General features: G+C 39.5%; 1 protein-coding gene across 1 annotated transcript in view; it reads left to right on the top strand.

Annotated features, from left to right (window-relative positions):
* The first annotated feature begins 18,646 nt into the window (after positions 1-18,646).
* FMN2 (formin 2) overlaps positions 18,647-24,792 on the top strand; it is a 166,753-nt gene continuing 160,607 nt past the window's right edge. The window contains exons 1-2 of the mRNA XM_037392766.1: positions 18,647-18,720; positions 21,749-23,754. Coding sequence (XP_037248663.1) covers positions 21,807-23,754 — 1,948 coding nt within the window. The 5' untranslated portion in view covers positions 18,647-18,720; positions 21,749-21,806. The remainder of the gene's footprint in view (positions 18,721-21,748; positions 23,755-24,792) is intronic.

Here is a 24,792-nt window from a genome sequence, read left to right as displayed (position 1 = left end):
TCCTTTCTCTCTTGTAAAGAAGTATTATCTAAATGCTTCCTGGCAGCTGATGATAAGAACACAGCCTGTAATACACTTCTCCAATTAATTTCGGGCAAAAAGCCAGATGTTAGTGCTGTCCAGTTTGCCAAACCTATAGGAGTGCTTAGATTTTTTTTTATTTTTTTTTTACTACAGAGGTGGAGGGAGTCAGCATTAAGTTGTGCTATAAGCATTTGATCAAGTACAAGGTGAAAAAGAAACGAAAGCCTCCAAGCTGATTCTTCAGAAGGTAAGTCTTCTGCCATTTTAGTGAATTCATCAGACTTCTACTGGATCTTAAGACTTAAGTAATGTATCTTTATGTATTCATTTAAATCAGAATTGCTTAAATGTTTGGGGGGTTATTTTTATTATTTTTACCTCTGTTACAAGTTATATTTACACCATAAAGCTGTCTTGCAAGAAGACTTCTGCAAACAGAATTGTTGGGTTGGAAGGGACCTTAAAAATCATCTATTCTAACCCCCCTGCCATGGGTAGGGACACCTTCCACTAGACCAGCTTGCTCAAAACACCAAGCAGCTTGGCCTTGAACACTTCCAGGGATGGAAGTTTTTGTTTTAAACATGTTGTTTATAGAGCTAATGTTTTACATCTTCAGGGTTGGAAGCAAAATGTAACTTGCTTTATTTCAAACTAAAACGTAGAAATGTTACTAAGTTCAAGAATAGGAGTATTATGCCAAAACTTCATTCATGTGTATACCTCAAAATATCCACAGGTTGCTGGAAGGGAGGAAAATGTTCATAGGAATTTTATTTTTTTTTTATAAGAAACTGAGCGCTGAGTGAAGAAAAAGAAATGAATAGGCAGGGAGTGGCATATAAACCATGCAAACTGCAGCAAAACACTGTGCTTTTATCAGTAGCAAACTTCAGGTTTGATGAGTTGGTTCGAAAGGCAATGTGAGAAAATCCAGCACCACACTTGTAGCTTCAGCTTTAGGCAGAGTATGTTTTTGCAACAAATGTTAGAGAATATATCTTGATGTGGCTCCTGATACACAGTATTTCCTTTCCATCTCTTACCTGAGGAGCAATTAAAACAAGATGGTTGGATTTATAGCCAGATCTTCCTCTCTTTGTTTTTAAACAGAGTGCCTGCCTTATTCAGTGCGACTTGCATTACCAAGCAGGTACGGCTTTAGACCTTCCTGTGAAGTCTAAGGACCGGCTGGGGGACCCAAAACAGAGACAGAGCTTTAGTTAAACTGGTGGCTTCTTTTAAGGATTGTGGTCTTCAGTGACGTGGGCTCGAGGCAGTTCTGTTCCCTAACTACTGGACAGCTTTTGGCAAGGTGCATTGTCTGTCCATACTCCCACACTTGTAAAAGGGATGTAACAGTACCAAGGCACCTGTGAGCCTTCTGTTGCTGGGCCCCTCTTGATTTATGTGTTTGCTGAGCAGGCAAAGTGTTACAGGTTCAGCTGTGCGAATTACCCATGATCAGCTCAGAAAATGACAGATGCTAGAATGGACTTTCAATTTGAACTGTGGAACACTCCCAGTCCTTGGAAAACAACTCTACAGTTTCCTATAAGTGAAGTCAACAACTTTATTTACTTAATGATCAGTCTAGCTTTTATCTTTGTCTGCTTGCTAGCTTTTTCTCATCACGCCGATTCTTCTCTTTTAGAGGCTGCATGATAGACCCAGTAGGCAGTGTTAAAACTGAGAGCACATTCACTGACATGCACCTGATTTGTGAGGCAATATACTATATCCCATATACTGGGATTATGATTCTCCTCAGGCCCACATACATGGAAAAGCCACAGGAAATCCTGCCTGATGCTATTTCAGGCAGCTGACAACAGCTAGCTGGGCAATGAGGTTGCTGTTTTGAGCTGAGAGTAAGAATTGCATGTTTCTCAGTAGTATAGTTACCGTAGACATATTCTTTACTATTTCTGGCCTTTTCTTTATCCAGTGGGATTTTATTTTATTTTTTTTAAGGTAATATACCTTTTCAACAGTAGTCCTGTCTGTCCCAAAAATATGGGACTTTTCTGGAAATTCTGCCTTAGCCTTTGAAATGCAGGATGTGATATAAAGGCTAAGTTGATACTCTAATTGCTTTATTACTCTTTCTGTCTCCATAAAATGAATGCTATCTCTGTACGGGATATCATAAAATTTAATAATATCCATCTGGTGTTCTGAGGATGCTTTGTAGTGTATAAAAAAGCTGCTTATGCAAAATAGCTACCTTAACTTCCTCTACACAGCACTCTGCAGGATCTCTGATGAAGTAATATGTTCAGCAGTATTTCAGTGAGTGGATTTGAAATAATCACTGGAAGGTAAAATAAAGGCTAAAAACTAAAGACAAAGTTATAGAGATGTTATATATATACATTATATTATATATATATAAAAACAATGTTGTTCCATAACCTGGCTTTTTTCGTGTGTCCTTTAAGTATCTCTGCTTGATACTCTTCTATCTTGCTCAGCAACTCAGTTTAAAATACTGATTTTTTTTCTATATGCGAGAACTTCAGTACCTGGATTATTACAAATGCTGACACATCACACATCTAGCAGAACCAAGAAATCAGACCAAATATTATATCATAGGATTTGAAAGCTGCGAAAGAGCTTGCTCTGTGCTGAATGTTCAAGCAAAGGAAAGTGTACTTACAGAAACCATTTCCTTTATTAAAACTACCTTGTTTACTGCTCTGCATTTCTCAAACAGTGATGTGCTGCAAGTTACAGTTCTTAAATTTCATATTGTGTGGCTGTCAGTCTTAAAGCCCCATTTTGGGAATTGGAGTAGGATTAGAATTTGTGGACACTTTCAAAACCTAATGTAACTTCTCATTTACAGCCTATGAAGGGCCAATATCAAGGCTATTACAATGTACTTGGCTGTAAAAATTGCCTCCTTTGAGGAGATTGCATCACATAAAGAAAGCAGAGTTCTGACTACTTGGTATAGAACCCCTGCAAGCATTTTCTTCACAAAAGCTTTTGTACCTAGTGACTCAATTTCAAAGAAATAACATTTGTAGCTTGCCTTCAACAGCTTGTAAGGGGAGAGTGCAATTACTCTCATTTCATCTCATTCTAGATACTGCTTTGGACACTGGAAAAAATATTTCTAGCCCATTATATTTCTACCCTAGACATGACTTTTGGCAAGGCAGTGATTTGAATGCATATTATCTTGTATTTACATTTCACCAAAGCTGGGTTTGTATTTCTGTCCTGCACTAAAAAAAAAACAAACCAAAATAAAACCCCAAACCAATCAAGAAAACAAACAAACCCACGTCCTCTGGCTTGCTCTTCCATTGTAGCAATTTCCTAGACACTCCTACAAATATATGGCAACTTCACTATATGTTTTTTTCCTTGACAGGTAGAAACAACAAATTAAGATCCACTTTACCCTCCTGACTGACTAGAACTGTTGGAGACATGTTGTAGCAAAACACCTCCATACAGGCGTTTTCCTTGTAGACCATCAGTTTTGATTGACCTTAACATTAAGATAGGATGATTTGATAATTGGTGAAAAACAGGTTTGGGAGCAGTTTCTCTGACTTGCACCTGCAGTTAAACTAGCTTATGTGGTGGTAAAGACACAAAATCCACACATATGGGTGACTCTGTAAATGATCAGTGCATTCCCTCCTTGGGGGATTGAAAACTGGATCATAAGTTCAGGGGGTCCCACACACAGTTTGATAACCGGAGGGAGCCCTGTAGGCTGTTGAGTTGGAACATATTCAGTCTCAGTTGAAGTTACTGCTGTGACTGTTCTACAGACAAAATAAATTCAAAGGGAAATTTTCCCATTCAATTTTTCAAGCAATCTTACCAGGTAGGGTTTGTTTGGTTTGGGGTTTTTTTTGTGTGTGTGTTTGATTGTTTTTTAAACAAAAGATAGTTTTTTGCACTTCCATAGCTTCTTGTATGTTGTATACATACAAGTACAACATATCTTGCTTGTACTGTTGTCCTTCCTCCAAATATCTTCTCATAATTCATTACTTCACAATCTGACTTCATGAAATGGTCTCAAATTATGTCTTCATGATAACCTTGCTAACCCACACAGGCAAGACAAATCACCCTCTTTTGGACTGTGGAGTTTTCAGATGATAAAGATATTGTTCTGTCTAATTCAGTGTCTAAATGATGATGATGCAGGCAGAGGAGAAAATAGTGAGATACCTAATCTCCTTTAGGTCTATTCCTTTAAAGGTAGGGGAGGAGATCTTACAAAGCAGGAATACCGTGATGTTCTCATGGCTGTATGTGAAGTCTGCTGAAATTCTTGCTTCTACAGAATTGAAATTTCACACCTTTTGGCTAAAACTATGTTTCTTTGCTAGTGGTTTGGGTTTTTTTAGAGGAACACTTAATTCTTTAAGTATAATCTAGGCTGAAAATATGACAAAGAAACAGCAACATCTTCTTGTTCTTACGAACTAAATGAAACAAGTCTTCTGCTAGCTGCCTTACTATACCTAGCTTTTGAGATGTGTATACAAGATTAGGACTGATCTAGCTTTCCCCAAGAATTATAGCTCTTTCAGTAGAATTAGCAAAGGAAATGACAAGATTACATCTATTCTCAGTTATTTGCAGGCGTCAGACAAATCTGCCAGTGTGGATGCTACATCACACGGATAGTAGCTTTTACTGCAACACTACCTACTACATACCCTAGCTATTTCGGGGAAGCACAAACACTGGCCATGTAGCTCACGCTTATTCGGTCTATATGCTTATTGTATCTGAAATGCATATGAAGGGGGAGTTTCCTGACATTAATTAATCTCTGAGGGATATGATCACCAAATTAGATCACCATTAGCTTCTGAACAAAAAAAAAAAAAAAAATAATAAATCCAGTTAAGATTATCCCTTAGTAAATGGCTTTGCTTCTTTTCTTTGATCACCTATACCAAACATACAAAATCAGCCCCTTTCTGGCAAGCGTTGGATTAACTTAACGTACAAGTATGATACGGGTGATTTGTACATGGGAAGTCTGACACCCACAAAAGGTGTCTAACCTTTCCCTGCAAAGCATACATTAGACAGCAGCTATTTACCAGCTGTGTTAGAACAACTACTCTGCACCACTGCACACCTATCCTTTTCTTCTTCCTCCTGTGCACAGAATGGAATCTTGCTTTAGCAGTGGGCACCTCTTTGGCTGAAGGTGTAAGAGCTGTGGCAACCATGCTAATGGAGAAAGATGAAAGGGCTCTGTGACTTTTTTTTTTTTTTAATTCCTCCCTCCTCTGTTTCCCCTTAGAAAAATGCCAATATTATGCTCCTAGAACCATGCAAAGATTATAAAGGGACAATGTCTGTGTATTGCTTTAATCTGTCTGCTTTAACTGGGTGTGAGTTGTGGGTGGTTGTTTTTGTTTTTTTTTTTTTTTTTTGTTCTCTCACTGATCTCGAGAGGCAAAAGATTTTGACAATTCTAAATGCTCCTTCTAGGCTTCATGAAGCCTTCATTTTTATTCCCCCCTCCCCATTTGCTTTAGAAGACCAGAGACTGCAGAAATGAAGTACCTCTTGGGTGGAGGAAGGCTTAAAGTAATCCACGTGACTTTCATTTACACAGAGAGGAGTAAGAGTTTGTCAGATGCTTGGATCCAGCTACCTCTTATCCTGTAATACAGTGATTCAGGGACATTGCTATGCCCCTGGAGGTCACCTTCTGAGCATGAGACTTCCTCAAAGAATTACATGAATTGGGAAAAACAAGAACTACAGTCTGAGTGTCTCCCCATTACTGCAGTCCTGTGAAATGTAAACTACAAATCTGTTGTTTTCCCTGTCCCTAAACCTCTAATGTTGCAAACCTGACGGAGAACTTCTGATCTAAGACAATAAAATTAAATCCTTTTACAAAACTGAAAAATATTTTTAAATAAATGGAGAGGGAAGGGAGTTTACTGGAAGCTTATATGCCAGTCACAGATTTATTCCAATTCATCACTTTTGTCATCCAGAGGTGGAACTCATCCCATTCAATTTCTCAAACTCTGACATCCGTTTAAAATCAAGTGTCAGATTCTTCTCTGATTTTCATGCAAGTCCTACTTCAGTGAGCTTATGAAGACGTGAAAGCCAGGACGGAATTTTATTCAATATGGTTAATTTCTTAACATACCACATGGCTACGTGTTGTGTTACCGTAAACACTTATATTATGCTACTCTTCCTGACAAATAACATGCATATCGTATTTTCAATAACCTTTGTGATAAGTCTTTTAAACAGTGAAATTTCTCAAGGCATTTATAATTTTTTTTTTTTAAACAACATTCCTGCAAATGTCAGTGACTGTTAACATCTGAATCAAGCTGTTCCCAGTTCATGTGACTGGAAATGGTGCCCAGAGCAAAAAAGCCAGACAGTCTGACTCTCACATAAGTATAGTCTGTGTGGAAATGTTACTACTGAACACAAGTAGAAGTTGCTGAATCCAAATCAGAATACATTTTGGCAGGAAACAAGGTAAGGCTGCATTATGAACATTTTATTATTATTATTATTATTATTACTTTCATTAAAGGTATATTATAGAAATGGTCTAAAAGCTGAGGAAAAAAACACAATAAGCTGCTAAATAAGGATTCTGGCTGGACACAAGGCTAACTGGCTCACATGTTGCTGGCAGTATCTGGAACTCTTCTGGGAATATATTGGAATTATCTCACAGGAAAGAAGGCTGAATTTGGGGGTTTAGCTTATAGCCACCCCCAGGGAGCAGTTATGAACTCCCTTATGTTCTTGAGAGGTTTTCCACCCTCTGAGTAGAAGGAATGCCATGTAGTAACCAGCTGTGCATAAGGGTAAAGGACATTTATATCAAGGAAGAGTGAAAGAGGTGACCTGAACTGTATACACATGTGAATGAGACTTATTTGAAGTGTCGCATGGATGGCACCAGAGACAGAAAAGTGTGCCAGCCAGAGATGGCTGAACTAGGAGCAGCTGCAGAGGTACACTTGCATTTTACCTCCAAAAGTGTTAATGTAGCTAAATATATTTCAGTCATAACACACTGACATATGCACATACTTTCAGAGAAATTGGAAGATCTAAAAAGTTAGCAGAAAATATGTAACTGAATTTCCAACTGCCTATAAAGCTCCCAGTGCATAAGAGAAATTTCTTTTGTTGTTAGAAAGTAGATCATACTTACAGGCTCAGACGACTACTCTAAACTTCATCTGCCATTTAGGAATAACTCTTTTTTTTAAGATCAGGCACTGGATGGCTTATGGCAGGTAGTTAGGGTGCATACAATGTTAAGATACTACTTTACTGAAAGGAAAGAAAAGAAGAGGGAGCTAGCTCCTTCTCTCCAACCTCCAGCTACCTTCACTTATTGTCACCTGATGCTGTTTGCATGCTCCTGGCTATGTGGAATATATGGAATATGCTCAAAGCAAGCAGTAGCTACAGAATATGACAGCTGTGGTCCTTTGTTTCCCTTCTCTTTCTTCCATAGCCTGCTTATATTGTGTGCTTATGTAGGCAAGAGGAACAGAACAGAGAAATAGCTATGCCATACCTCCACCATAGTTGCAAGAGCCTTGCTGCCTTAGCAGCACAACATTTGTGCTCCTATGTGCCTACAGGGCAGGGTCATCAGCTTGCTCCTATAATGCTTGACTAACTTATATTCATGGGACCCAGGGTACCTGCTTGAACGGATGGATTGGGTTGGGTGTTTGTTTTTTTTTTTTTTCTTTCCTTGCAAAAGTTCTTTTCTTTCCTGCACACTGCCAAGAGGGGACATGGTGGGGGAACTGAGAAAAATAGGTACTCGATTAATTTAAAAAAAAAGGCTTATATCATGTTTCCAAAATAGCCTTGGTGTCGTGTCAAAAAATTTGTAATTGCCCTAACTACGCTGGATGTGGATTTTGATTTAAACACAAATCCTACAAGAAAACGAGTACATTAAATTAATAAATAGCAGGTAATGAGGTGTTACAGCAGCTCATGTTCAATCTTCCAAGATCTGCAACTGATCTGCTGAAGCTGGATCCTTATCGTTTCTAACTGATGCAAAGTTATGAGTTGTCTAAAGATGCTGGAGTGGGGAGATAATCTGATGAAAGACATGAAGCTGTACCCTTACTGTTTAAAAATAACCAGCCAAGTAGGTGGCTTAGTACATCAGACCCATTTAATCTTGTTTGGGATGATAGATGGGGTAACAACATAAACTCAGTTTCTGTGGATGTTTCTAGCAACAGAGACAGTATGAAATATTTGCAAAAGCCACAAACTGTTGAGATAACTAATACCACATAGTCCAGTTACATACAGCCCAGTATACAGTAAAGAAGCCAGTTGTGCTCAAGAATGCAGAAGAATTCAGAAGCACTTTGTATTTGAGGTTTTACTAACAAATTGTTTTAACAGAAGAAAGTGAGGTTGAACACACTTTCAGGTAGTTGTTAAACAAATGGGCCTATAAAACAAAAATTGAGATGTGCTAGGTAAAAGACATTTAAGTAGTGAGAACTTTAGACAGCTCTGAAAGTCTTGTAACTAGTTCCAGTTACTGAAATTTTTGATGTCTACATTTCTGTAATGTATCTTAATTTTAGTCATCAGATGACAACTCAAAAATAGCCCAAAACCCAGCAGTTTTCTAAGTTAATCATACCAAACATTTACAAGGATTTTTGCAGTTTGCATTAATACACTCCCCTGACCTGCATCAAACTTCTTTTGCATTTTGCAGAATAAGAGAATTCTTTGTTCCATCCAAAGTTAATAATTGTTTACATGTTCAAAATTGTAATCCTTACTGATGCTAAATTTCCTATGATGATGTCTTCACATTTGAACATAAGAAAACTCAGTTTCATTGTGTTTGAATTAATTTCTTTCCAACACTTTAATCATTATATTCTGATCTGGAGGTTTCCCTGCTTCATGCAACAGCCTGGGTCTTTATTTCTTTTCCATTCAAACTTTATGACTGTGTCTTTAATGTTCTACTCTGTAGCACAGCAGTTTACATACAGGCTGCCTTTTTAATGGGATCTTTAAGGTTGCGTTCTCTAAAGATGCCTTTGCCTATACTCATAAATATTTCAAGGGTTACTTCTCTGCACTTATTTTCATAATAGAACCAGAAGTGAATGTGGAATAAAACATAATCTACAAAGAAAAAGAATAGCTCACAGCACACACTATAATTAAAGGAATTTTTAAGTAACTTGACATTCTATCTCTTTGAAACATAGGCTATACTGCATGTTATTATTTGTGTAAGGAAGTTTTCTAGACCATGAACAAGGTCTTGCTGTCTTTTCTTTGTATGCCTTCCTCAGAAATCAGCAGGCAAGATCTATTCATTTCAAGCTACACCAACTGGAGTATCAAGGGTTCTAGAACACAACTGGACCAGATCCTAATTGAAGGAACAAGGCAGCCGTGTCAAGATACATGTATATTTATAAATAAAAGTGACTTTTGTGTGGGTTTTGCCTTAAGGTCTCAGAAATCTTTCATGCAGTTAGGGTTTAACTCACAATAAAAGCCACCCGATTAATAAATGATTTGGGCTGATGCCGGTTTAAGGATCTGTAACTGTGCTGAGGAGTTGAAACAAAAATATCTTTACAATTTTTTTATATATATATATATATGGAAATTGTTTGACTTCTAATTTCAGAAAAATCTTAGAACCTGCATACCATTAAACTTCCTCTCTGGGACACAGCTGGACTTTCACGTCAGAGGGTGAAATGCCAGGCTGCCAATAATGCAAAATTTCAAGCAGAAACATTAGACTGCTTAGAACCCTCTTAAGGAACTTGAGATATTTTAGATCAGTATTGAGTTACAGGGGACAGAAGAAGCATATTTGTGTCTAATCAGATATTGACATGATGCTGGAAGAAAAACGATAGCATCATGAATAGTCCATAACGGAAGTGAATAACAGTAAATTCAGTGGAGTGGAACAGAAAAAGCAAGATAAAAACAAAACAACCCCCCCCAAAAAACAAGAGTTCTTAGTGGACAGAAAGCCCTTGATCTAGATGTGGGCTAAATGTCAATATGGATCCTGTGACAAGAGTTGCTTTCACCTTTGAATACTCACATTTGGCCATGGTACCTTGCCACAAAAGCCGCATTGGTAACAGCAAGGGTTGAAAACAAAGCTTAGCATGTCAATGTGAGTAATTATGTGTTTCTGCAACAGGGCTGGAAAAGTCCAGCATTTTGGTATCTGTGAGGCAGTGAAGGTGTTCTTGCTCTTTCAGTGCTTGAGAGTTTGTGTATTTGGGTGAAATGAAAACGCTAATGCCTAGGCCCACAGCTGAGCCACCCAGGAGCCAGAGAGTTCAAGGCAATAATCCCTTATGATGTGTTACCGAAAAGATCTTCCATCTGTCTTCAGTTTTCCTCCTCCAATTCTTCCTTTATCTTCCTTCACTTCCTTATAACACTACATTGTGATTGAGCTTTTCATGTCCATTTTCATCCCATGTTAGTGATGCATATGCTCTGTATTGTCCTGAGCCTTTCTGTAGCTTATTGACCTTTGCTTTGAAAGTGCTGACAAATTTACTCTTTCCCACCTTTACATGTACTTGTGTGGTGCTGTACACATGAAATGACCACTTGATTTTACTAAGCCAGGATGTCTATCCTTTCTGTATCCAGAATCTTTCTCAAATTCATAATTTCTGGAAAGCCACTAATATTTATCTATCAAATGCCTCTTCGCTGCACTGTGGTGCAAAAACAACAGCAGTGAAAGGCAGAGGGAAGTAAAAAAATGTAATCGAGTTAATGAGGTTGTATACATTAGTCTACTTGGACTTTAAGCTTTCTGGGGTTGGAACAGTAGTAATGTTCTGCTTAGTGTTTGGTGCAACTGGCCCCAGCTTTGACTGACATGTCTGTGAGTGCAAAATGCAGCTAATACAATAGCAAGAACACCCTAAATTACAGCACAAGATTGGAGTTTTAAGACAAAAAAAAAAAAAAAAAATCAAACCAACCTCCTTGTCTAAGGACTTAACGTCAACCTGGATGATAGACTTGGGGAATAAAATTTCCCATTTCTTACCTCTAAGGTGTTTCCTGCAACCTTGTACTAACCACTGCTAGAGGTATGATGTTGAACCAGATGTATCAACAGTCCAAATCCCAGTTTTTTATTTTTTTAAGATGATACATACAGAAATATTTCAGGACCTGTAGATATTGGGAAGATTTCTGGCACAGAGGCAAATAAACCAAGTCCCAGATGACAATGTGAATTGCCTATTTATAAGCCATGAATTTTCTCATGACTTATTTTTTTTTCCCTCTTTCTTTAGGCTACACTAAGGTAGCTTAACACTACTTTAGTAAAGCAAACACTTCCTGTAATAACGCCCCAGGTAAGACTAAGCTGGTTCAGAAAAGACTGTCAGAATTTTGTTAATTGAACATTTGATCTTTTTCCCCAGGTGGTGTTTTTTTTCTCAGGGCTGAATACATCTTGTAAAGAATAAAATGATGAATTATGCCCTAAGAAGTTTTATCTTTCTTATTGTACACACATACAAAAATATGCTATATTGGCAGTTCACACAAAGTCTCTTCAAGTTAAATTTAGGACTATTACTGAGCATTTCAATCTTGCTTACTTGAATATCTTCGCTGAACACAAGTGAAATAGGAATAATAGATCTCATGTCATTTGATGAGTGAGGCTGACCAGCTTTGATGTTAGGAAGGACTCTATTTTCTAAATAATTTTATGTAAGGTCTTAATATGATGACATTGGCAAGGCTGGGGACAGAGCATAATAAAACGTTTGCTTCAAAGTTTTATTGCCAACTGTTGCATAAATCAATGCTTTGGTATTACTTGAGGTTCCATAACTAATTTCCTAAAGTGCTGTAGGCTGTGACATTTTAAACTGAAATGATTTAGGAGAAATTAAGACCTTGAGAGGTGGTGCAAGCATTTTCTGAATTATAACTCTCCATGCTGTTTGCCATTCTTTCTCAGAATTGAAGCTTGTAATAGTTAAAAGTAATTGTTCTTAATCTCTTTTCTACATGTTTTCTCAGTGGAAACTCTGTAAAAAGATAGGGAGGCAAGTCTTTAATTCTTTCTTTTCTGTTTCTAACCAGATCTGTTTGGATTGTGACACAGAAGATGACTGGAACCCAGTTCAGGGTTCCCACAGAGGTGAAATGAATCTGCTGTATAAAGCTAAAGGAAATTGTATAAGAATTACAGATAAAATAGATGATGAATACAGAATGTTCAGTCGTGTCTTGACAGTATTTGAGACAGGGGCATTAACATTTAATAGTGTTAACAGAGAGCTAGGATATGGGAGGGAAAAGTAAAAGTAATGATAATACCCAAGCTCTAAACCTGTGGGATAGTTTTGTTGTACTCCTTACCCACAGTAATGGGTGAAAGAAAGAGATGTTTAGTCCTATGCAATTCATGGACTTACTACTGGCTATCTATCAAGAGATGGAAGTAGTTCCTTCCATCATAGCCACAGATGCGAATGTAGGTAAAGTGAAGAAGATTTTGGATTAAAAGATAAAAAAAGTGTTGTGATGATACCCAGTTTAAGGACAAAGCAGTTAACACATAGAGGATAGAATGGGGATGGATCACAGAAGGATGAAATGGCACTGCAAGGGAAAGTGCAATAGAAACTGGCAAAGTAATGTAGGTCTTCGAAGTAAAAACCAATTTCAGACAAAGAAATGAAGGCAAACATGTACAGCAGAAGACATGACATTTTGTAGCTAGAAGCAGCTCACCCAGCATATTGGAATGTTCTTGGTCAGTGGATGACCATGGGGAAATCATGAAACAAGATGTGACGTCACAGAGTTCTTGCATACAGTGGTAGAGATGAAGTCAAAGGAGAGTTGTTCAGGACAAAGAATTCAGTAGGACAGTCGATATTAGATACCTGGTGAGATTAAGATGTTAAAGTTGAGGAGGAAAAAAATATAAGACCTTGGGTATAGTGAGTGGAAACAGTGATCTGGTAAAATTTTAACTTGCCATTGCTCATGAGAGGGACTTTTCATTCCCTAACTGGATCACACTAGTTGCTGTGTGTATTTAGCCCTACCAAAGCTGTATTTCAGTGGTGGCCTCTGTGTGTGGCATAATCCTTTTGATACAAAAACATCATCATCCTAATTAAACTTCCCGACGTTTATCTGGGCATCTAGGTTATTCAGCTGCACCATGATTCTTTTGTTTTGCTCTAGTCAAATAGATTTCCAGCTGTTCACCTGCAACATATTTGCTTTCTAAGGACAATCAGCACCAGAACTCAGCTTGTTGTGATAACTATTCAGCTCACAAAAGAAAAGCCATTTACTACAAAAACAGTGGGAATTCACTGTGTGAATCAGGCTTTGGGTTCCTCATGCTAAGGCCTAGCCAAGGACATAAAACATAAGTTATGAATTGAGCCCACTTTACACAGTCACACGTGTCTAAGTGTGGGTAAGTCCTTCCTGAGCTAGTTCAGCCTAGTCAGGCAGTCAGGACTGCTTGGACGTTACCAAATACTGTATTTAGGTGGATTTGTAGCCCAGCCAACGTCCTGTGATGCTGTGGCTGATCAACTGCTGCTGTCTCCCAAGACAGCTGCTTTACTATACTGCAGAGTTAAAAGGCAAATGACAAAATTCTTGAATACAGATGAAATTAATTGCAGCAATAACAACATCCAACTCTGGAGTACTTTGAGGGGTATAAAGCTGCTCTGCTTGTGTCCTTTATACAGGAACTTAGTGGAAAGGACTAGTGTTCAGTAGAAATGATTAATTTCAGGAAATTACACTTAAGTGTACTAAATAGTTCTACAGCTAGCCTTATTTTCTGCATACGAAGTCCAGCAAGAGTAGATCTCAAGGTCTTGAATCAGGTTTCATTAATTCCTCTCACTTTCCTGGTCTCTCTTTCCCCTCTTATGAAATTAGATAAAACCCTAAAATAAAAGTATTGGGCCAGGTAAGGCTGCACCTGTATAGACAAGGCAAAGAGTTTACTGAGGAGAGGACTCCTTAAAGTGGAGAATACTATTCCCTGTGCATCAGCAGCTCTTAGCAGTATATATGCTAGAGATTGCATCTATCCAGATTATTCACCACAATAGCTTTCCCCAATCTCTGCTTATGGCATAAACTTGAATATGTAATTGTTATAGTAATTTCAGTTTGAGCTGTACTGTGGAGATAAGTAAAGGCAGAAATCTGAAGACAGCAGTTACGAACCTCCATATGGATGACTCTTGCTGATCATCGTGTGACAACATGGATCACATGTTTACAAGGAAGTAAAACCATGTGACACTAATATTAGATAAGTGATACATACTGCTTCAGGTTTCCTTTGGATTCCTCAGAGTTCCTTTCCTTTCTGGCTTCTCAGTGCTTATCTTTCTCTGCATTTGTTGCTGGTTTATAATTTCATTTTCAGTACACTTTATTCACTCTACTTGCAAAGACCATCATCCTATGAACTCTTTAAGAGACAGGGACATTCACATTTGTTCATTGGTACAAGTAGTGTTCCCTTGCTAATAATCCACACTAAAGTAACACAAAGGCGAGGAAAGAGATAGTTCTTCCCTATTTTGCCAATTTGGGTTTGTTTAATCCCAAATCTGTTTATGGAAATCCTATTAAAAAATGCATTTTGGTTACTAAATGTATTTGAGACAATGCAACAAATTTGTACAAAAATATTACCTTATCTTCAAAACCATCCCATTTTGTAAACTTCCCCAGGTGGTTTACAAAGTGAGCTTGCCCCAGGGTTGTTCTCTCTAGGGGGAATGTATTTCTGGCGATTGGTAGGAGGTTGCCTGTTGTTTTAAAAAGCACTGAAAGCTGATCAATAGCTTTTTATTTATTTATTTATTTGACTCAAACTCTGTACATCCACACGTGTGTGAGTGTCTGCAATGGAACAGAAACTGATGCCTAAAGGAGGAGGGTAAAATAGGATTTTATTTTTCCCTTTCCACATATTTTTAAAAACAATCCATGTCACTGGTTGAGATCCTTAAAAATTTAGGGAAGAATCCCAGGAAAAAACCTTGATTTTTGTCAGCTTTTCCTTCACTCTAGTAGATACTTGTTGCAGTAGAAAAGATAAAATTAGATCCCTAAATACTTAAGTTAATCCCTTGCCTCCTACAGAAAAGGACTAGGCTCAAATATCTGCCATTGTTTCATGGCATTTTGGGCTCTCTGCAGGCAAAATGTCCACTGATATGATCAAAGTCCACATTTTTCAGCCCTGTCATTAAGTACTCTGGGAGTGTTCCAAGAAAACCAAAAAGACAATATGTAATTTTCTGCTTGATTTAACAGAATATGTTCTTCTCTAAAGAATGAAAATGAGGCGGCCCAGTTTCCTACAGATTTGTATTCTTTGTTCTTTTCTCAATCCTCTAGTACAATAAATCTCATCTGCTCTTATTTTTCCCTGTGAAATGCTTGCTTCTGGTGGGTAGTCCTAAATCATGTGAATCATGTTTGATCAACTGACACAGTCAGTTCTGCTTATCTTTCCCTTCCTCTACCCCAAATACTGGTTCTGTATGTGTGTGAATTTTGCAGGGGTTTAATGATCATCTTAAAAGTTTGGTTGATGTTCCCCGTTGTGCTCAAAAGCTATTAAGAGGTCTGAAGAAACACCCTTATTGCACAAATTTCACTCCCTTAGAAAATAAAATTTATAACTTAGACTCTTGCTCTGATTTTGACTGTACTTTACAATGGTTTAAATGATGGAAATTGTCTCATCTGTGCTTCTTTGATAGCCTGATCAGCAGATACTTTACTAATTATTTTTTTCATGATGCAGGTTACATTGTGTTACATTGAATTTGCTTAGCGTATATTAGCAAACAACTGCTGGGTATCTGCATTTGAAATAAAATTAGTCTGAAATTAACTTTGTGCAAGGAAAAGCAGGAGCTGTGCCACAATATACCTCACTTTTCAGTCTGCAATAGGGAATAAAACTTTCATGCTTCCCTATTTCTTGAGTTCTGTTACAATACTAGCATAGCATCTTGTTGTCCAAATACAAGAGTCCCTGGCTGCAGTATTTGAGGAGGCCTGGATTTTTGGAGACTGTTTCTGTGACCTGACCCTGACCTGCAATGCATATATTGCTGGAATTCAAGCAGTGTTTTGTGTGCAGCTGTTCTGCCAGCCCCTCCTATATAAGTAGCTATGAAAGGTTCTATATAGCTTTTATGCTTAAAAGTATATTTTACAATAAGCAGCAGCAAGAATATGGAAATGCTGGGGAAAAACAATAAAAAGGCTTGTTGGGATGCGTATGGTTTTTGCTATGTTGAGCTGATCGTATTTTTAAACAAAAAAAGCTCTGTTTCACAATGCATAAATATATTATTGCATTTAGGTGAGAAATCCAGGAGGTTAAGCACTTCACAAAGATTTTGGCTCCTAACCAGTGGCCATTCTGCAGCACAGTAGTTGGCAAACATTGCATTGCTGGAGACCCTGTTTAGATACATTAATTTTAAATGTTAGTTGTCACTAGCTAGAAATTATGCGGGAGAAAGTCCAGCACTATGTAGCAGGCGTACACTCACCTAGGATCACTGCTTGCTGGGTTCAAGCTCCTTATAAAAGAAATCTTTCAATAGGTAAAACAGATTTCTCATTAGCTTCATCACCTCAACATAATATAAATACAAAGCATGAGGTGTGATTTCATGCTGCTCAGACAAGTATTAAGAGAAAAAGCAGAATCTCACATCCACCAGAAACTAAATGATGCAAGGGCACGACCAACTTCATCCCTAGCCACTGTGGGCTCTTCATCCGCAATATATTTTTCTGGTCACCTAACTCGGCCCTTGCCGGTCAGATAGGGAAATGTTTCTTAGAGATTGTCAAGTCATAAAAGATAATTTTCCTTATAGCTGAAAAAGGGAGCAGGAAATGATTTTCAGCTGCTCAGAGCATGGCTTTGGCAGTCTAAGGTAGTATTTAATGGCAGTCAGTGCTTTCTGGGGAGATAACTTTTCCAGCACGCTCAGCATGGCAGCTGGGGGAGGCTTCCCACTGCCACAGGACAGCAGGAGCAGAGACCTGGCTCCAGCACCGGACTGAACGGGAATGAGCCCTCACCTTGCTTAGCAAAATCAAGCTTAAATAACACATAGATGGCTGGGAATATTATCCTGGTCTGCTTAAATAAACTGTTCTTCATAGGGCTTGCATGACGATAACCCAATCAGTAATGTGACACCAGAGTACTTTAAAACAGTCCCATTAATTTATGTGCCTTTATCTCTGACCCAAACCCATGCACATGGAGCCACTATTTAAAAACTAAATCTCTACAGGCTGTGTATGGTAGAGGTGAGGATCCCCTGGCTGTCCCTGTTTTTCCTCTCCGAGCAGTCGCCCTGTCCCTTCAAGAAGCGGGGTGAAGGGAGACTGGAGCAGCCGCAGTGCCGGGGGAGCAGATCCCAGCTCCCAGTGCACTGCCATGGCACCCATGCTCTGCCCTACAGTGCCACAGCTCTTGGGGGGCTGCTGCCGCACCCTCAGACCTCCTCTGTGCCAAGGAGAGGCAGAGGGTCTGCCCATGGCAACCACGGCCTTGCCTGTGGCCTTGAAGAATGAGATTCAGCCTCTTCCAGCAGGCCTCCACCCTGGGCCGCCATGGTGTGGCTCACCCTCAGGAGACCATCTGCCCTGGGCTGCAGTAGCTTCCCCCCACCCCAGCTACTGAGCCTGTCCAGCAGGGAAGGGGGGCACAGATCCCATATAGATATGTGTACGTAGCCTGGCCAGCTGCTTTGGGCTGCTGGCAGAGCTGGTTAATAGCCCATGTACAGCACCTGCGCCCAGTCAACGTGCAGGGCAGTACTGGGGTACGTGCAGGGCACATGGCGCAGTTCATTCTGGAGGTGCGTTTGCTTTACCCCCCCATGACCTTTACTGCATGGTGGCACTGGTGTTTCTGTGCTGGTAGCCACAGCATTACTACCAGGGTGCTGTTTTGGAGTACTCTGTGTGCTGCCAGCACTCCTGTAGTTTAAACCCTTCCCTGGGACCGTACCTGTGAAGCCAAACCCTGCCCCAGAGGCTTGGCCCCCAGCAGGCATGGCCTGCAGCACTGCCATGTCAATGGCAGTCATGGGGTGTTCTTCACTCTGCAGGGACTTGCTCGGTGGCTACTATTGAGAGCAGAATGAAATACCACAGTAAATAAATCATGGGGAAAACTCATTCACCCCAAGAAAGCTGTGTCTCCTCAATGCAGGCTCCCCTAGGCACCCCTCTCTCCCCTCAGGCACCCCGTGTTTACGACATACTAGGGTTTCAAACCCCAGCCTTTTGGTGAGGAATCTGAGGGGGAACACTCCCACCGTGGTCCCAGCCCTGACCAGGGGGCAGTACCCTGTGGCCAGGTGTGGGCAATCCGTGCTGCTGGCAGCCCTTCCCCTCAGGGCAGGTGGGCAAGCAGTGCTGGGGGATCTGCCCACCCTCCCACAGAGGCTGCAGTAGATCTAACAGTCCTCTGAAAATAACTGCGGTCTCCCAACAGGGGCTTCCTTTTCTAATAGGAACGTGTTAATGTGGAAGTCTCCAGGTGTGCAAGGGCAAGGCATCTTGACTGTAAGTTTTGACTCTCCTCTGTGTGTTGCCAGTCATGTCTCCTGAGCTGCGGAGGGCATGAGGGGTGTGGGGGATCTCAGGCCTGTGCCTGCCACCTCACCCCTTGGTATTTTTGACTGACCCCTGGCAAATATTAAATGAGGTAGGCAGGCTCACAGATTAGTCTCTCTTGACAATTTGTAGCAAGCTAAAAATGAATTATAGTTATTCTTAAAAATTAGTTTTCCTTCTTGACCACCTCAAACCCCCTTTTTTCCTCATTTACTTTCTGATGTAAGTCTCTCTTTTTGGTGTAGAATATTGGATACATTCTTAGCTTCTAAAATGTAGCTTATACTGATGCTGAAATTTTCTGGTTTCTTGCTGACTTATTAGTAACATATTTTTCTTCAGGTTCCTGAGAATAAACAAACTCTAAAATATTAACATTTATTTTTATGTTTGGCTAATTTCAACCTTTTGTACTTTCCCGCAAATGCTGATTGAGAGTTGTGTCTATCACTGCCACTTTGGGGTAACTTGTGTCCTGCCCCTGCATTTTTTTTTTTTTTAATGTTTTTTTCTATGCCTTATGTGGAATAACCAGAGCAAATTCTTTGATGTTCATATGCATGCCTCGGTTCACATAAGTATGCTCATTTTGGTGATGCTCTTTTCCTATATAGATCAGAAATCCTGGTTAGAATCCATGATGATTAGAATATTATACTCAGAGGGACTATCTAGAAAATGGTTTGGCTTTTTTTAGGATTACAGCTGCAGATTGGAAAAACTGAATAATTTTTACTGTGATATAATTAAACTCGTATTACACATTTAAGTGTTTGGTTTTTTAAAGAACTTGCCAGGATGTGCTGTGTGAAAAATTCTAGGAAGTGGTGCAGATATATAATTTAATTACAAGTTTCTAGTTTCTAATTAAAAAATGAAGATCAGATTTGACTGTCTTATAACCCCAGCTTTGTTGATGGCTTGGGTTTGCAGCATAATTTGCAGTGTAAATACTTCTGGTGAGTTATCATTTCTTGAAACGGAAGTGTGTTGAGTTTGTGATACAAGTTTACAGAGATGGAAGGAAAGGGAATGTTTCAGATCACACTACTACATTTCCTTTACACGTTCATTCCACAGTAACTTTATATTACTTCTGCCCTATGTTAAATTCTGGCAGATTTTAGTGGGAAAAGAGCTTTTAAATGGGGTTGGAAGCTACATGTGCTCCATTTGTAATCAAGGGTTAGATCCTTGTCAGTTCTAGTCAGTGAAAATACCCATCAAGACAGTATTCTACTAATACAGTTCCCTCAAACTGTGCCTAAAGTGATTCTTATTGTGTATCTTCAGATGGACTAAAATTACCTGAGCTTTCAAAAGCCTTTTGCAAGTATGTAATAATGCTGTAAAATACTGCAACAAATTAGAAACTAAGTAGGATAGCAGAAAGCAAAAGCAGGAATAGAATAAAAAACCAAAAATCACTCAATATGCTTTTGCAGGTTTTGCTATACTACCTCTTGCTATTATATTTATGAATGCTAAAAAGGAAAAAATTTTAAAAAAAAGTTTCAGCGCTTCATCAGATAAGTGAAAACTAAAAAAAAAAACAACCAAAAACAAAAAACCCACTGAGTGTACAAAGTCATCTGATCCACTTCAAACACTTGGGTCCTTGTAGAAAGAAGGCTTCTGGTGCCTGAGCCACAGGCCCCTCAGGACAGGACTTACATCAGAGCAGTAAGTGACCAAGAAGCACAAGGAAAAAATTATGATAGTTCAAAATAATTTCAAAATAAAAGTATTATTGAAACTGCTGGTTTTTTTCCAAACTGAATTAACAGTGATTATTTAACAATGACCCCAGCCCAGATTTGTAAAGGTATTTGACATCCCTTAAAAAAACCCAAACTTGTGTGTGTGGAGTGTGCCTGCCTAGTTTATAAAGTGTAAATGATAATCTTTTTATATTTCATCTTTAATGTGTATTAAGGCAGAGGAAAGCAAGGGAAACCTCTTGTAGGAAGAGACTGATATTAAAAGTAAGAGTTAGGTAAACCAATAGGATGTGTTTTGCCGGAATGTTGTATTGCTAGTAAAGAAGCTCAGAGGTGTGAAAAATAGGTAAAGACTTTCACAGAAATGGGACCTAATAGACCAGGTAGTTAAGAGATGATAAATCATAAACAGGAATCTAATTAATTCTTGGCTAGTGTTGAACCGCGATATTGAACTGCTGAACTGATCCAGCTTGGCAATTTGGCATTCTTATGCCTTTTTGTTCCTATTCCAGTTATTTTAAATCTAAATTTTCAAAGGGGAAGGGAGTGCCTGTCTGGAAGTTCAGGAAATGTGTTTATGAAGTATTAATGCTTATACATCTAAACCAAAACCAGAGAATAAGCAACTGGTTAAAACTGTTCCACAAGTTTCCAAAACTGTTAGCAATGTGACGGCGTCCAAATCAATTATTAAATATATAGGGTGAAATAGAGGAATACTTTACTGTATCCTTTTCCTTAGTAGCATTTAAATACTGCTGTTTTTCTTGTTTGTTTTATCTTGTTTCATGCCAGATGTTCTTATCAGGGAAAACAATGGTGGTATGTTTTAATATTGATGAGTTGATTCTCTGGGGAATAATAGTATATCTACCTTCTCAGAATACAAATTGTGGGAGTTTTTTTATAGTGTAATTACCATAATGCATTGAATTTTAAGTGCAAGTCTTTAAAACTGTGGAAAGAACTTTTTGTTTATTATCTTTCTTCTATCTACTTTCAGAGTGTCTTTCATTTTAATGTTAACTATCATGTTTTTGTGGCCTTTAAAAGGTAAACATGTAAATCACCAGAGGTACTGTGTAATCTGTCAAAGTAGCATATGCTTAAGCACCTTATAAACTATTAAATAACCATAATATTTCTCTTTCCAAGGTTATTAGTTTATTCTTTTAAACAACTGCAGAGTAATTAAAGTACCTTGCTTTAACTTTTTTTTTTCTTTTTTCTTTCCCCTCTCCTTTTCCCTCCAGGAACCTGAACATTGAAATTCTGTAATTATAAATGATTTGGTGACGAGCTGAGCTTGCAATGCAGGCAATAAAAACCGTGGAAAAAGAAGTCACTTTTATAAAGGAAATACTTTTTAAAGAGTCCTTCCTAAAGGAACAAGAGTACAGCAGAAGCCCGGAGAGCAAGCAGCAGCTCTGCGAGCAGCAGCCATTGGAAGGAGCTGTCTGCAGCTCTCAGTGCTGTACTGAGCATGTCCCAGCGGAGCCCAGTGCGAGCAGCACATTATGCAAAAAGGCAGCTCTAGCAGATGGGAGAGAGGCACAGCAAGCATTTGCTTCACTTGCATCACCACCGCTTGAAAACAAACCTGGATCGCTAGAGGGGATATCGCCGGCAGGCCAAAGGAATGAAATCCGGGAGCATGGCTTGATTGCCGAAGGTGTTGCACTGCGAAAAATCATGGGGAATCAAGATGGGAAGCTAAGGAAAAATACAGGTGATGTGCATGAAGGAGGAGAGGATGCTTCTGGGCCCAAGGATACAGATGGCACAAAGAAGGTATCGGGAAGCAGAAGGGGACTGGGGAAGCATGCAAAAGGAAGTGAATCCGCTAAGAAGAAGGGTAAGTCGGACTCGAGGGCCTCGGTGTTTTCAAATCTGAGGATCAGAAAAAATCTGTCCAAGGCTAAAGATGGGAATAGTAGTTCACGGGAGGATGTTTTGGAAAGCCAGGCCTTGCAGGCTGGAGAGCTGGACAGTACTCATTCAATTATTACGAAAACTCCAGATATAAGCATCTCTGCGGATGAAGGGGGTCTCTCAGACACAGATGTTGAACATTTTGAAATCAGAAATGAAACTGTCCCAGCTGCGGCGGAGACACAGGATGGACAAAGGACCAGTTCTGGCTCTGATACGGATATATACAGTTTCCATTCAGCCACAGAACAAGAGGATTTGCTTTCTGATATCCAGCAAGCTATTAGACTGCAGCAGCAGCAGCAGGGGGCAATTAACATTGGAACTGAGGATCTTGTCACCAAAACAATGGGCCGACACATGGCTAATTCTCAAGCAGCCCCCTTAGATTTTGAACGGTTTCTTTCAGTAACTACCACTGACAAAGAGAGGAGCCCAGACAGTGAGGGGGCTTTTCCAGCGGTATCTGAAACTGCGGAAAACATTCCTGTCTCCTGTGCAACTGAACGTGAACTGAAAGAAACAGCAAATGGCTCAGGCTCTCCTGGTAACAGCTTGTTTGAAACACAAGAACGTAAGCTATTGATTGAGGAAAAGGAACAGCTCAGTGCTGGAATGGATGGTGTAGCTAGTGAACTAGAAGATGATTTAAATAGAACTGCGGTAGAAAACGGGTCTCAGACACACAGCTCCACACAACCCTTCCCAACCTCGGTAGCAGACGCTGAGACTAAAATTGCTGAAGTGCAGGCTGTTGATTTGCAGGGCTCAGTAACAGAGGATGGTGTTTCAGACGCAGTCTGTGATCATGCTGCTGACACTCAGGAAGGGAAACACACTCCGTCCGCCGGTCAAGAGGACCTGCATACTGGTTTATCCACGGAAGTGAAAAATGGCATTATGTCCTCCGAGGGGACAGCAGGCAGTCCGATGCTTGGTTCCCGATGCTTTAAGCCCTATCTAATTAATCCTTGTTACATCAAAACCACAACTAGGCAACTGAGTTCTCCCAACCATTCACCTTCTCCTTCCCCATCCCAGAGTCCACTTTTTTCAAGAAGGCAGGAGTCCTTTCACAAAAAAGAAAAGGTCTCAGTCAAGAAGCAGAGGTCTGCTAGTTTGGCAGGTTTATTTAGTCGTTCCGCAGACTGGACAGAAGAGGTATCTAATCACAAACGCGAGATAACGCAGAAGGTGGGCTCTGCAGGCTACTTGGAGCACAAGGGGTTTAGAGAGAAATTTCAAACGGAAAGAGTGCCTTTGACTCATTCAAGAAAGTCCTCAGGGGTGCAGGCTTCTACAGAGACATTTCCCAATGTCTTTTCAGGTGAGTGACATGTATTAAGGTTTTTCTCCCCAGAATGTCTTTGAAAATATATTTAAAACACTTGAATTCAGCCTTTTGTATGTACTATTGTCTTTACTTGTGCTGACAGTTTTAAAATCGAAGGCCTGATCTTGCAAACACAGTCACATTTCATTAGCAAGCATAGCCTCTCTATTCAGTGTCAGCCTGGCAGTACTGCCAGCGAAGGAAGTGCATAACTCCTTTTAAGTTTTTCTTTCTGCTTCTCTTCTTTATCTAAATCCCGTAGGAAAAAGCTGGATGCCTTAAATTATTCCTGTTGAAAAACTCTAAGAGCTGTACTGTTGTAGGCAGACCAGCTCTCTGCATAAATAAATGCTTCAGATGTGAAGCTTTCTGTAACTGTGATCCTGTTGGGGGTTTTCTTGTGCTAGGCACTTTTCTGATGTGCTGTAAATATTTGAAAGCTGCACCTGGTGTTAGACTGAGGCAGCAACGAGGATTTGCTTAGTACAAAAAGGAAAAAGCCATGCAAGCACAGATGGACAGCACTACAGAAAGGAACCAATTTCCCCTTCAGAAGGGGGAAAGTAGAGAAAAAAAAACTTTAATGACTTGAAAAGGCAGCATAAAATGGAGAATGGAAGGGGAAGGAAACTGTGGGTAGTACAATTTGGTAGCTGTGGCAGGCTGCTGCTCAGGCTACATAAGGTGACTCATTCAGGAAAGCAATCTTTTACTTTGCTTGTTAGGCAGCTTGCATCCTCTCTCAAAGGCATAGGAATATAGAGTTTACAAATTAAATGGTGGATATAGATAGTTATATTTTCCTGCACTTTGAGGGTTTTTTTTCCACTTTCTCTTCCCTCCTGCCTCATTCAAAGTTTCAATCTAAAGCTAATGTGTTCACAAATAGAGAAGGCCTCTGCCACGTAGGAGGTATGTATACAGCAGAAACTCAGGAACATATTCCATTTATTTTTCACTTAAGAAAACTGTAGAACTAAGAGAATACAGAGAACATGCCCTGCGAGCATCCGTTACAAGATTAAAACAGTT

Source organism: Falco rusticolus, chromosome 6 (genome assembly GCF_015220075.1).
Source record: "Falco rusticolus isolate bFalRus1 chromosome 6, bFalRus1.pri, whole genome shotgun sequence".
NCBI classification, from domain to species: Eukaryota; Metazoa; Chordata; class Aves; order Falconiformes; family Falconidae; genus Falco; species Falco rusticolus.
This window is presented reverse-complemented; position numbering and strand designations above follow the sequence as displayed.